Source organism: Athene cunicularia, assembly GCF_003259725.1.
Source record: "Athene cunicularia isolate RWA chromosome 1 unlocalized genomic scaffold, athCun1 chr1_part1, whole genome shotgun sequence".
Taxonomy (NCBI): Eukaryota; Metazoa; Chordata; class Aves; order Strigiformes; family Strigidae; genus Athene; species Athene cunicularia.
In genome coordinates, this window is record NW_020799091.1 from 73,142,326 (window position 1) to 73,156,673 (window position 14,348).

Consider the following 14,348-nt stretch of genomic DNA (forward strand, 5'->3'; position numbering starts at 1 on the left):
ACATGCTGGAAGTCTCCAAAACCCTTAGCAATGTGGAAAAAGTGGACTGGCATTAATTGTTTTTTGTCTCTTCCAAATCATGAACCCTGGTTTTGAAACTCTCATGAACTAGACTCAAAACCAATAAAAGAAGGCTATTCTTCATGCAACATGCAGTAGATGAGTGAATCTCCTTGCAAAGAAAATGCAAGTTGTGGATGCAAGTTTACATGGGTTCAGAAGAAAAGGGGACAAGTAATCTTAGCCCACTGCTGAGACAACAGGCTGACTGCATCGTCTGCCAAAACTAGTGTCACCATTATTATGTTTGATCCCTTCCTTGATCTTATGGCTTGCCTTTAAAAGAGAGCTGAACTCGAACTGAAAACAACTGAATTCAATATCCTGTCTGAAGATCTTATTTATTTACTCTTTTTTTTTGGTTCTGACCTTCAGTTAATATCTTTGGATAAAAGTTGACATATAAAACTAATGTTATGATAGAAACAACATCATGATCATGAATGCCAAATGTCTGCATTAGAACAGGCTGACATTCATTATAAAGTGTCTTAAAGATTAGCGAAGCTTAAGAAAAAAAACTGCAACTTTTAAAACTGATTAACAAAGAGTAGGTTATATGGACAAATGTGACAAGTTCAACACGCCACAGACACAACATGCTCACCAAGGAAAGTCTTTTTTTGTTGTTGAACATAAAACGAAAACTCAACTCTGCACAAGGTTAAAGATTGTGTTTTAATCACAGACTGAAACATCATGATTTACAAAACTGATGGTTAGATTTAAAACCAACCACTACATCTTTCTGTGGGAATATTCCCCCCACACCCTAGCAGACTAGGGGTTCAAGTGAAGAACAGAGCTGTTCATGTTTGCCTTTGGGACTGAACAGTGATTTCCAGGATGATGACTGATGCTGCAAGAATTCACCTAAGATGCTTGTCAATGCATTTCATTTACCCAGATGGGAGTGGCTTCTTCTAGAGTACTCTCCTGGATTCATCAGAAATCCCAACCATCTTGCAGCTTTCCGTCCAGAGCCTTCTCTGCAGTTCCTCATCATATGCTACGTCAGCTGATTTTGTCCTTTCCTCATTGTAAAGGTAGCAGCCACCAGCTCCTTCCATTTCAGGCGATACCGCTGCATAGATGGTTGTAGAGGCTCCTTCCTCTGGAGCCTGCAGAAACAAAAACCCCACAAATTCAGGCAAGACAGGTACCACAGAAGATTTACATTTCACCGTAGGACCTTACCAGTGCATCACACTTGTGGTCCTTACGCAAACCCCAAACTGGCAATGATAAAACTGACACCTATTCACTTGGCAGAGTACAGTCCATTTCTACAACAGTGCTGTTCTGAGATAGCTTAAAGCCACAGAACAGTTATACAGAAAACTCTTGTCCATTTTTTCAAGAGCTAGTCAGTTAGAGCATACAAAATAATTGATTTCGTTTTCACAGAGCTAATAAACCCAAAAGCAAACACAAATATTAAAATCCTAGTTTAATTATTCATTTTGCAAGGATGAAGGGGTCTGTACTCTGCCTGAAGAAGATGAAGGCTATGCTGTATGTGCAATGTGTTCATTGTAACAACAAAATGACATGAGTAAATGATCGTGGAAAGCACGACAGCAAATTAAGATTCTGTAGTTCAATCCAAGCAGGCAGGTAAACCAGTGAATTACATTGTACACGGAGCATAGTTATCAGGGTTCTGCAGTGTCATAAAGCAAAATGGTAAAAGATCTATAATACCATGAGTATTAAATGAAAATTAATAAGTGAATAGCTTAGAGCGATAACTGCTTTCATCCCGAGGATATGCAAAACATTTGCATTTTGCATTCAGAAGGATCACACAGCTATCACTGAAATTAATTCAATGGCATTTTTTTTCTTTTATTGAAGGGCATATTTAAAACACAACATTTGATATGTTTTGTCTTTATCAGTGATATAATTATGATCAATGCCTGCTAGATAATAATGTATCATTTTACAATCCTTGCAGTCATTCTCTGAGTGATTAACAGTACCAATGCTGCTCATAGCTTTGTCTGCTTCTCCTGACAGGATGTCTTTTCCTGAAGAGCTCACTTGATGAATGACACAGTACTGAATAGGTTACTCAGTGCCTTATTAAAAAAATATAAATCTAAGTCATTTGATGCTTTTTGTGACAAGGTTCTGATATTTTATAAAGACATAACTGTTTTCTCACTGTGTAATAAATACAACACAACTTATTAGAAATAATCTATCTTCTGATATATCTCGCATTTGGTGTCATTTACAAATAAGTTAGAGTTATGTCACACAACCACACAATGAGACAAGGTTACCCAAACCACTACCTCTCCAGCTGCCAGCCAGGCAGACCACCCTCAGGATCTGCAAGGCAAACACATTCCTTGTGTGACCACAGACACATTCCCCAAACAGTGAGCTGCTGAAGAAGAAACATGCCCCACTGAGGTACGTCCATGCACAGAGCTCTGCTGATTCCAATATAAATGCTCCACTATATGCTAAACCCTTGATCAAAGGTGTTTAAACTGAAGGAAAAAATACTGTTGCCAACAGGTTGCAAGGAGCAGTAATAGCAGCATACTTTCCTTCAATGACCACAAAATAACCAGCTTTTACTGTCAGTTACCACCCGAAGACAGCATGTCCTCCTCCAACTACCACCAAATAAAATAAGATGATAACTCAGCCATCCAACAGGCATTATCTCAGCAAAACATCAGTCAGTACATTAAAAAAGATTGGGCCAGGTAACTGCTGGAATACTTTTTATTTTTTTAAGATGATTGTACTGTGAGATACTATATAGAAACACAAAGTGCTTATTTACCTTAGCTTAGTACTCTACTACTACTCCTTCACTCTATCTTATGGAAAATAGTGCTATTCACATGCAGTAGATTATGTAAACAACATAAAGCTATGTGCATGCAGGACCAGGATGACTCCAAAAAGTTGGAGTCCATGTGCTCGCACAGTGGCTACTGTTAAGATCGGCTATTATGCAATATAAAATAACAATACAGGAAAGGAGCAGAACAGTTATGAATATAAGCATTTATATTTTATACAATTTATTCTGGATGACAGAGAGAAACCAAAAGGTTTTTAACATACTGCTGTACTTTACTTAAAAATTTAGTAACATAGATAAACCATTACTTCACGCAATGGTTCACTGAGTTCAACAGCTCTCCAGCACAAACAAGTCTAAATGTCAATGTCAATGACTCCCAAATCTTAATGAGAAGAACTCAAAACCAAAATGTTTTAAAAAAAATTGTCTGTGGATGGAATTTGTGAGATTATGTTCTTATGAGCAGGGCATTCTGCAACCTCAGAGACTGGTCTGTATGGATCTTTCTACAGCATAAAAAATACCACGTGCCTTTGCTGATTCAACGGGAAGGGTCTCCCAGGATATGCAGGATTTATCAAGATTTTTATTTTTTGATGACATGTCAGGTAAGTTCCCCACCAGAGAGGATCTATACCTAGAGGACAGTCAAACAATGGAACAGGCTTCCTAGAGAGGTGGTCAGTGACCAAAGCCTACTGGTTTTTAAGAGGCATTTAGACAATGCCCTTAGGGACTGTTACGATTGCTTTGAGTACAAGTGTAGTGAAGACAGGGTAGAGCCTCTCTGAGTTAGAATCAGGGGGAAAGCCGACAGGGCAGATGTTGTAGTAGGAGTCCACTACTATAGGCTACCCACCCATGACAGAGAGGTGGGTGAAATATTCTACAGGCATTTAGGTGAAATCTAACAATCGCTTGCCCTTGTTCTTGTGGGTGACTTTAACTTCTCAGACATCTGCTGGAAATATAACACAGCAGAGCGGGACCAGTCCCAGAGATTCCTGGTATGTGTGGGAGATAGCTTCCTGACACAGCTTGTGAGAGAACTGACCAGGGAAGGTGCCCTGCTGGATCTCCTCTTTGTGAACAGAGAAGGACTGGTGGATGATGTGGCAGTTGGAGGACGACTAGAGCACAGTGATCACGAAATAATAGTGTTCTCTATTCTTAGAGAGGCCAAGAGAGGACTAAGCAGAACTGATATCTTGGACTTCAAAAGGGCTGACTTGGTGCCAGGTGTGATTCCATCCACATTCCCCCAAGCCATACACCAATCTGTGGAGATAAGGACTGATAACGTTAACGAGCCTGGCTCCTGCCCCCCTCTGATTGGTACTGAAAAGGTTATAATGGCCCATCATCTCCTGATGGCCTGGCACACCTATGCCTGGGATGTGATCAGATGGAACAATAACAGGGTTGCATATTATTCAAATTCTTGTGCAACTGCTGGAAGGCACCAGACAGTATTTGACAAAAGTCAATTATCTTGGATCCTATAAATTGAGACCACCAGAGAGACCCTTTGAGCTCTCCTGGATTGCAGCGGGCCTGCGACCAGCATCTCCCCTGAGCTGTGATGTCTCTCGGTAACAAAACCCTTAAAGTGTGGTCTGCTCCATATGGAAGGCCAGGGTGAAGTCCACCCACTTGAGTCTCAATTATCGCCCACTGAGGAATGCCAAGGCATTGTGAGTATTTGCTCTAAACTCAAGAGGGAAATTTTCTTTTAGCTAGCTTTTATTTCACCCATTCTTTCCCTGTTTACTGGTGTGTGTGTGTGTGTGTGTGTGTGTATTTATATGTACCCTTGCCTTTGTTCCTGTGTGTGTTTGTCCATTTTATGTTCATTTTACTGAATCCAAATACCTTTGTTTATGTATGTATATCTCTGTTTTGTGTATGCGCATGTATATATATGTATAAATTAAGGTACCGTTAAGTAAGTTAGAGTGAATCTTGTCATTTTAGAATCTGAATACGTTGCTTTTCTGTCTGAGTTATTTTCTATTGACAAATTGTTGTTAGTTATTAATAAATCCAGATTATTTTTACTAAATCATTACCGTGCCAATACTTCATTCCACGACACAAAACTGGCTGCTCATGGCTTGGATGATCGTACACTTCGCTGGGTAAAAAACTGTCAGGATGGTCAGGCCCAAAGAGTTGTGGTGAACTGAGTTAAATCCAGTTGGCGGCCAGTCACGTGTGGTAAGTCCCCCAGGTTTCAGTTTTAGGGCCACTCCTGTTTAACATCTTTATTGATGATCTAGACGAGGGGATCGAGTGCACCCTCAGTCAGTTTGCAGATGACACCCAGTTGGGTGGGAGTGTTGATGTGCTCGAGGGTAGGGAGGCTCTGCAGAGAGACCTGGACAGGCTGGAGCCATGGGCTGAGGCCAACTGGAGGAGTTTCCATAAGGCCAAATGCCGGGGGCTGCCCTTGGGCCACAACAACCCCCAGCAGCGCTACAGGCTTGGGGAGGAGTGGCTGGAGAGCTGCCAGTCAGAGAGGGACCTGGGGGGGTTGATTGACAGCCGGCTGAACAGAGCAAGCAGTGTGCCCAGGGGGCCAAGAAGGCCAATGGCATCCTGGCTTGTGTCAGCAATAGCGTGGCCAGCAGGGACAGGGAAGGGATCTGACCCGTGTACTTGGCACTGGTGAGGCCGCACTTTGATTCCTGTGTTCAGTTTTGGGCCCCTCACTACAAAAAGGACACTGAGTGACTTGAGCGTGTCCAGAGAAGGGCAACGAAGCTGGCACGGGCTTGGAGCACAGGTCGTACGAGGAGCGGCTGAGGGAACTGGGGGTGTTTAGTCTGGAGAAGAGGAGGCTGAGGGGAGACCTCATCGCCCTCTACAGCTCCCTGAAAGGAGGTTGCAGAGAGCTGGGGATGAGCCTCTGTAACCAAGTAATAAGCGATAGGACAAGAGGGAATGGCCTCAAGTTGTGCCAGGGAAGGTTTAGACTAGATGTCAGGAAGTATTTCTTTACAGAACGGGTTGTTAGGCATTGGAATGGGCTGCCCAGGGAGGTGGTGGAGTCCCCATCCTCGGGGGTCTTTAAGAGTAGAGTCGACATAGCGCTGAGGGATGTTGTGTAGTTGGGAACTGTCAGTGTGAGGTTAACGGTTGGACTGGATGATCTTCAAGGTCCTTTCCAACCTAGTTGATTCTGTGATTCTGTGTACAAGTTGAAAGTCAGTTGTTGGTTTAATTTATGTAGCCCTAGTATACCTTTTTAAAAAAATTATATAGCAAACTATTTCTTATTCTTCAATATATATTAAAAAAAAAAAAAAAAAAAAAAAAGAGCAGGCTCAGACAATAATAAATGTGCTTACATGGCCACACTGTGCAGTCTATAAGCACAGTGACATTGTCACTCTGCATTTAGGTCAGCTTGTGTAACTTTTCACAGGAATTAATTTGGTTTTCATCCTGTCCACCATATCTAATATGCTGAGTAGAAGGTTCTGTGCAAAATTCCTATTAGTTTCTATCACCTGTTGCTAAAAGCGATTATCTAAACACATAAGGGAAAAAAATTATTATACATTAAGCAATTATTGTATAATAATTTAAGTTAAAGGAAAACTATTTTTCCAGTGCAACAGGAAGCAGAGTAGTGTATGATTAATTAATTGTCTTATCCCATCTTTTGAGTGCTTAATTAATGCTGAAAGCTTTAATGTTCCCTTACTTGTGGCTGTCTTCATTGTTTTGGCTTGTTTTCTGGTTTAATGAAAGTAAAAAGGAAACTCTACACCAGGAATGTCCTGGCCTTCCAGCCAGGTGAATGACCCACCTGTTTTGAGAAGCCGGGAGAAAAGCACATGCTGCGATTCCACCTCTGTATCATGCCCATACCTACCTTGAAACCACTGTACATCCACCTGACCACACACATTCAAGACTTTTTCCCAAAGTGTCAGATATACTACACACCTGTAGATCAACTACAACACACATACAGACACATGCACCATGTCCTGCCCATGTACCAGCATCTGAGGACCTCTTGGGAAGGAAAGAGCTGGCAGCAGGTTGCAACCACTGGAGCAATTAATGAGTAACTGGACAGGGAGCAGGATGAATTGTTCCAGCAGTGACAGCCTCACTCCATGTTGCCAACTTTCCTGGGAGCCCCATAGCTCTTCTTTTACCAAATGATAGCCCATCAAAAGATGAGGAAGAACCATAAAGCCCTTGGAAAAGAAAATGACCACATGCAGGAGACTACTGTTAAAGCAACACATCTGACCCATCGTTTGATACCAACAGTCTTCTAGGAGGGAGAGCACCTGATAACAGGCCTGAGAAATGACCAGCCAGTGGTTGAATACCTTGATCTATAAACTCCAGGATGTTTGTCATGATGCTCTATACAAACGACCAGGTTCCCATCTTTGGGACTCTGAAGTGTTATACCAGAACTTGCAGATAGACAGGCAGTAATAATAAGTATCATTCAAATCACAGGGGAGGATACTCTACACATTGCCAGAATTTAAAAACAAAAAAACAAAACAAAACAAAAACCCAAACAAACAGTAACAGAATAATATACATACGTACAGGATCAGTAGCATCTTGTTCCTGAATTGACTAGACTTATCCTAAGACAAGAGGGATTCCTATAAATTGCATGATGTTTCTTCACTCTTCAGTTACCAACTTATTTGTGCTGAACTTTTTAAATTGGATTTTTGTTTATAAATTATTATATTATTAGTATACAAGCAACTGTAATTAATACCTTTGTCATATCCATGTAAAACTGATTTCTGTTTAAATTTTTCCCAACTAAATTCTGCATCTGCAATTCCTTTTGCTTGCTATAGTATTTATCATGTCTTTTACTTTCTTTAACAATTAACTATTTGTTTGCATTATCCCTTCAACAGTAAATAAAGGTCTGATTGAAATTACGTATCTTTGTATTTCTCTTTACATGAATAGGCTGTGGATGAAGGAGACAAAAGATAGTATGTGACCAGTTTATTTAAGCAAAATACAGTCTCTATACACAAAATGACATTTTGGTGCTATCTACTCCCAAAGAAAAAGATGTTTTTTTACAGAAGCTTTGATATTTCCTTTTTAAAATATTCATTAATAGTAAGTCAACTTAGAATAATTTTCAGTCAGCATGAAATGGAATATTCTGTTCTATGAAAACTGAGACATGTACTAAGAGGGTTTGTGTTTTCATTTAGTTTTTCTAAGACTTGCTAGTTAACGCATTTTTGATTAATTAATTTTTAAGTGCCATATAATCTTGTCAATACTAGGCACTAATGCTCACAAACTGTGTTAGCTGATGACAGTGAGTCCCTACAGCCATGTCACCATGAAATGTCACATCCTTTTCATTTGTCTACAAAGGGCACAACAGCTTAACTCTTTGGAAATTGTTTGTCCACATCAGTTATACATGATGGCTTCATGGTGTTTTCCTTGTTAATCCATGTACTCATCCAGTTCCATCTCCATCTGGATTCATAGCTCAGAGTCCTGGGCAGACAGTATGGCATGTCCATTGGAAACCACAGAAAACTGGATGGGAAACAAAACTAATATGCTCCTATAATTCCTCTTCTGCAATCCATTTTCCCAGTACCATTTTCTGTAACTACTAGCAAACAGTGAGAACGTTGCTATGTGTCTTAAACACTATGACAAACAGTTTGAATGGATGACATGCATATTCTTCAAATTATATTGGTTGACAGAGTTGGATATATGACTGAAAAAGCAGTAGTGATACAACCCTTGGTATCAGAGGAGCAGAATAGCTTCCCCTTACCCCAGTCAACCAGCTGAGATTGTATTTGGTTTGTATTTTATGACCTCAGGATGCTGCCATGCTGAGAGATGGGAGGAGAGAAGATTGGGCAAAGAGGATGGAGAGCAGGAAGCAGCTGGCAAACTCAGTGACTGACATTGCAGTTGCATTTTCAGGAACACGAATGAGGGGCTAAACAGGCAGATGTGCACCCAGGACTGCCTGGTATGCTAGCAAATGGCTTAATGCTGAGGAAGAACATGTTAAAACACCTTTATCCAGAAAATTTGTGATGCAGAATACATTAAGTATTGGTAGAATGCCTCTCAGTGGCAATATTTTCTAGACTGCTGTAGGAACAGTCATTGATACTGGTTTTAATGATGCTCCTACCTCATGTACTCACATCCATTATGTCATGCAGTTTTCAGTTCATATGGGAAATGTACTCATGGGCTGATGAGTTAAAGGAGCTTTTAGGGGTATTTTTGGCATGAGTTTTTAGGGTGTTTGCTTTGTGGCCTTGCTTTTTTAAATGGGTGAGTTTCATGGCTCAAACAATAAGACATGTTTTTGAATAATGACACATTACCCAGGTTCCAGCTAGGAAGACACAGCAACCACTGAACAGGCTATCTGCTGGGCCTGGGTACTCAGACACCTTTGCCAGCATTCCTTTACTTTTCTCCACATTTATTATTCTGGTAATGTTTTGCAAATGTTAGTATTTTACTGACTTGCTTATGGACTGAAAAATTCTGGATATACATACAGAGTTTTCTGTCTTTTCTGTCTTTCTTCAGGTAAGACAACAATCATCTGGGATCTCTCAACAATACTATGCATATGCACAGTGGGTCTTAGCAACAAGAATGAGAATGTTAAATTACTGTTACTTGGTACAGCAAAGTCTTTCATCTACTTGCTGGCAGCTAATGAAGAGGTGACACCCGGTCACCCTTAACGCACTGCGTGACTCTCAAGAACAAAGGCAAACATGAAGTCACTACAACACAGAATAGTTTGAAAACTGTCAGAAATGGGGTAATGGTATGGCATTCCTGTGAATATTAAAGCAAACAAACTTGTGAGAAACAAATTACCTGTGTTCCAGGGAGCACTGATTACTATGATCTGTGAACTAGCAAATCATTTCAAAACCAGGTTACTTACAGGTGAAATTCTCTGATGTGAAATAAAAACAGCTGCTCTAGTGTCACAGCCTCCTTGTGAAGATATAGGCTACATGCACTGAGTGATTGTTGTGTAACTTCTGCAGTGTCTAGACCTCCTAACGTGATCATTACTTTGAAAATTTCAGCCAGAAAGTAATCAGTTGAAACACTGAGCATGAAAAAAAAGGCTAGAAAGGAAACCATGACGCAGGTGGAAGGACGTGTTCAGCAACCTTAGATCAATAAGGCTGTAACATCTGACTGTAAGTCCTGGTGAGACCGGTGGCCAGGACCAACTGTCGGATCCCTAGGATGCCAAAGCTGCCAGAGAGGTCTGGCAGCACAGCTTTTCAGATGTCTCTGACTTCACTCAAAAGCCCTGGTTTCCATCTGCATTCTCCCCTCCCATTCTTTCCTGTGTAGCTCACTATTATTCTGTTTCTATCCAGTTTCTGCCTTGATTATAGACCAGAAAGAGATAGAGATATTTTATTGAATATACAGTTCTCCCTAGAGACCCAGTCAGCACCATCAAATTAATTTCTCTTCAATCTCCAACTCATGGCAAAGAGAATTCTTTAATAAATTCACTCCATAATAAAATAATTTAGATTTCATCTTTAAAAGAGACAGTAGCTACAAACATAAATGGTTGAATTAAAATTGAAGCCTTTCTCCTGACAATGTTGTGGCTACAGAGAAATAATTTCCGAATCAAAGATATGAATATATAATAAAAGAGAAAACATTGATGAATTAAGAACACATGGCAATTTTCAAACTAAATAACTAAATGTTGAAGGAAAGGAGCTTTTATAATATAAATAATTCATGCTTATTCTGGGAAAAAGAGAAGCTTTTCCCTGAGCATCCTAGCACAAGACACTGTAAAAAACAGAAGCAGAGATAGCTGGCAAACAGTCAGAGCATCAAACCCTGAATCTCTCCTTCCCTTCCGACTGAAACCAAATTTTCTGGAAATCCCTACCTCATCTTCACATCAGCCCCCAGTGGCTGGGAAGCCTGTAGACAAGTAGGCCATGGAAGAAAGGATCAGTCCCCAAAAGACTGCCAGGATCAGCCTGTTGCTCAGAGAGCCCAAGGAGCAGGTAGGCATACAGCCTTGAATGCCTGATTTCCCATTAATCTTTTGATGGAGTCATGGGTGGAAGGTTTCACTTTCTTTTGTGTCAAAGCATTGCTTTCTGAGCAATCTGGTTTGCTAGAAAATCACCAAGTAGCTCTACTCTGAAGCCCTGGGATGGCTCTTCTGTCAGACTCGAAACCTGAGCAAAGGTTTACTGAGGAAGACAGTGGCCATGGCTCTGAACCCTCCTCTTCCAAAGCTGCTGCTTCAGACTAAGGACTTCATGGGTGATGGCAAATAGTACCAGATGCTATGTTACCAGGTAGCTGAATGAAGGCCCTGTTGGGTAGCCACTTTCTGGGCCACACTGAAGAGATCTCCATTGACTTCAAACAGCAGCTTCAGCACTGAACTCACTTGCAGATACCACAAAAATAAATTTACATGTCTTAATTTCAGACTGAATCTCTCTCACTTAGAAGTGCAATATAACCCCAGTGATTTGAGCAGGAGTGTTTGTGGATCCATACTTTACGTTTTCTAAGCTGTTGAAATGGAGGACTAGAAGAACAATGTTTAGTTTTAAGTAATTTTCAAAATGGAAAGAAGAACCCAACTTTACATGACTTGAAACTTTGGGTCAAAGTCATTAATCATAGCTGAGTCCTTTGTTCATTTTGTCAAGCGCATTGAGGAAGATTACTTTGCCTGAAGGTTGATGCCTAAACTCACTTTGCAGCAGACAGCAGTGTCTTCAAAGTCAGAACTGAGATATCACTGCAGCCACTCAAATTACATTACACTTGTTACCTCACTCAGCTCCGTAACAGTATGCAAAATTTGACAGATAGGAGCCTGCTGCCCCAGACATTGCATAAATATCCAGACAGAGACAGTCACTTGCTGGAAGAACATCCAGTCTCTAGGAAATAAGGTAGTCAATAACAGGACGAGAGAGCCGAAGAGAGTACACATACTTCACAAATGCTGGAGCCTCTTCTGGGAGCGTGGCACTCTGGTTAACCAGCCCTCTGGAAACCAGGTGATGTCCTACAGCTACCTATTGCTGAGGATGACTGACTTAAATCACTCAGAATTTTCCTAGGTATCTTCACATAATCTGGGATTTTCGGCAACACCTCTATTCACAGACAGGCAAAGTGATTTACTGAAGCAAATGCATGAGTCAGGAGAAGAGATGAGGAAAGAATGAGCCTCCTAAATCCTAATCCTGATGTTTTACACACTAGGCTGTTACTTCCTATCTGTGTTTGTAAAGGAAAATACACAATTTATTTGTTTAGTACCAGCTCTATGGTCATAATTACAGTATCATGTGAGCAATTCAATAAAATCTTCTTCATTCTGAGATGTAGACTACTCTATCACTGAGTAAGATTACTTAATTACAGTTTAGTATTCATGCTAGATACACACTAAGGAATCATCCTGTTGTTTTTATTAAATATGCAAGACTTTAATTCCACTAAGTTTTGAACTATTACTATGTGAGAAATATGAGTAAGAGCGTAAGACTTCTTCCTCCACCAAAACCCTTAGAGAAGAAACCTCTCTGATAGGTAGTGGCTGGAACATCTGCATCATTTAATAATATAGGCCAAATTTTTTAGTTGAAACCAAAATGTAAATATGATTCAAAATGTGAGTGGATTAGAATTAAAGAGAACTTAAAACAACAAACGATTAAAGTTTTAGAAGTTCTGTTCTCTAATGCATTATCTTATACCAGTACATAGGTCATCTTTAGTTTGCTGAATTCTTTCAAATTATGCCAGACAGAAAAGCACACAGAAGGGTTTACATTTGAAATGGAACCTGCATTTTTACCAGCCCCAGAGAGCAGGAGACATAGCAGGGCTCTAAGTGCTGAAGAGGGTGCTCCTGAGTGCATATACCTCTGAACAATTTATTTTATTACCTGCCTGCTCACACAAAGTAAAATGTCATTGCCAGCTCTTGCTCAAAACACGAGACTTCAGCCATAAGAAATATGGTCACTTCTGAAATTTAGCACCCTATCGTCATCTCTACTTTTTACATACTGTCTAAAACTTCACAAGTTGCTTTGCCCATGTATCTTGTTTTCCTTTCTCAGAAAATTGAAACTGTTATGTCTCCAACTTCACAAATTTCTTAAGAGGACTGTTAATTTTTTTAATGCTTATAAGCACACAGGACAGACATGGAACTGCTACATACTTAAAATATAACCACAATATGGAAAACCAAAAAGCATAAAGACTGTACAGAACATAGACAAAATTAAATAACCCAAAATTACATAGGCCAGTGGTTATTTTACAGTCTCTTCTGCTTTAAATTGCTACAACCTCCATTTTGCACCCCAAACAGTAGCAGGGCTATTTCCACCTATGGGCTCAGCTGGGTGGTGGGGCTGAGGGAGGCTGGCAGCCAGCCCAGCTTTCTCACCAGACTGCTGGAGGCACTTGCTGAAACCAGATGTCTCAGGAGAGAAGGTGCAAATACCTTCCTGGATCACCAGGTAAGGGCAGCGGAGGACACTTCTTGTCCAGGACACAGGCAGGCCATGTCCCTGTGCTAGCAAAGATGGGGACCAGAAATAGTAAAGCACACAAGCTAACACAAAATGACTACAGGGTGCTACATCTCTGCATTAATAGCATGCAAGACAAAAATACACCTGTGATGATAGGAGAGATGAAAAGGAAAAGACACTTTACCACAAATTTCTCACATCTACATTGCAGTGGCATGCTAGCTGGGCTGCAACACATCCTGCTGATGGATCTGCTCCACACAAAGCTCCTGAATGGAAAACGAGGCATCATCTCACAGCGCTTAATCTCACCCTCAATCTCAGCCTTTCTCTCCTTTTCCCTTTACCTGACTCTGAGCCTTTCTGCAGGACTGAAATGTGATAGTCTTGCAGAGGCTGCACTGGCTGGAAGGAAGAAGTTTCAAGCAGACTACCAAATACTACCTAGCACTGTCCATGCGCCAGCTGGTCTGGATTTCTCTTTTCTGTACAGTTACTGTGCTTAAATTATAGTTTTGCAATATAGCCCAAGCTGAGAGGGCAATATTGCAAACTAGAAGACAGATACAAGTGGTGAGGAGGGAAGGAATCTTATTCTGAAAAATTAAGTTTCCTATAATTCCAGTTGCTGGCAATTTAATCTTGAACAATAAACCAAAAGGATATAAAAAAGGGGGTTCATTTAGGTCTGTCCCTAGTGACATGCTACAAAGATGGAAAACAACAAGAGTAGACTTATTTTCTTTATTTTAGTGGAAAAATAGAAATAGGTGACAGTGGCTCAGATTTTCTAATCCTATCTTTCTTACAGATACAGTAAACAAAATTAGTTAGTTCAAGTCGGTAACTACATCCTGTTT

The 14,348-nt window shown here is 40.5% G+C and overlaps 1 protein-coding gene across 4 annotated transcripts in view; it reads right to left on the minus strand.

Annotated features, from left to right (window-relative positions):
* Positions 1-715: 715 nt before the first annotated feature.
* DHRSX (dehydrogenase/reductase X-linked) overlaps positions 716-14,348 on the minus strand; it is a 142,258-nt gene continuing 128,625 nt past the window's right edge. For all 4 annotated transcript variants that reach the window (XM_026858261.1, XM_026858252.1, XM_026858269.1 and 1 more), the window contains one exon: positions 716-1,181. In XM_026858261.1, coding sequence (XP_026714062.1) covers positions 984-1,181 — 198 coding nt within the window. In that variant the 3' untranslated portion in view covers positions 716-983. The remainder of the gene's footprint in view (positions 1,182-14,348) is intronic.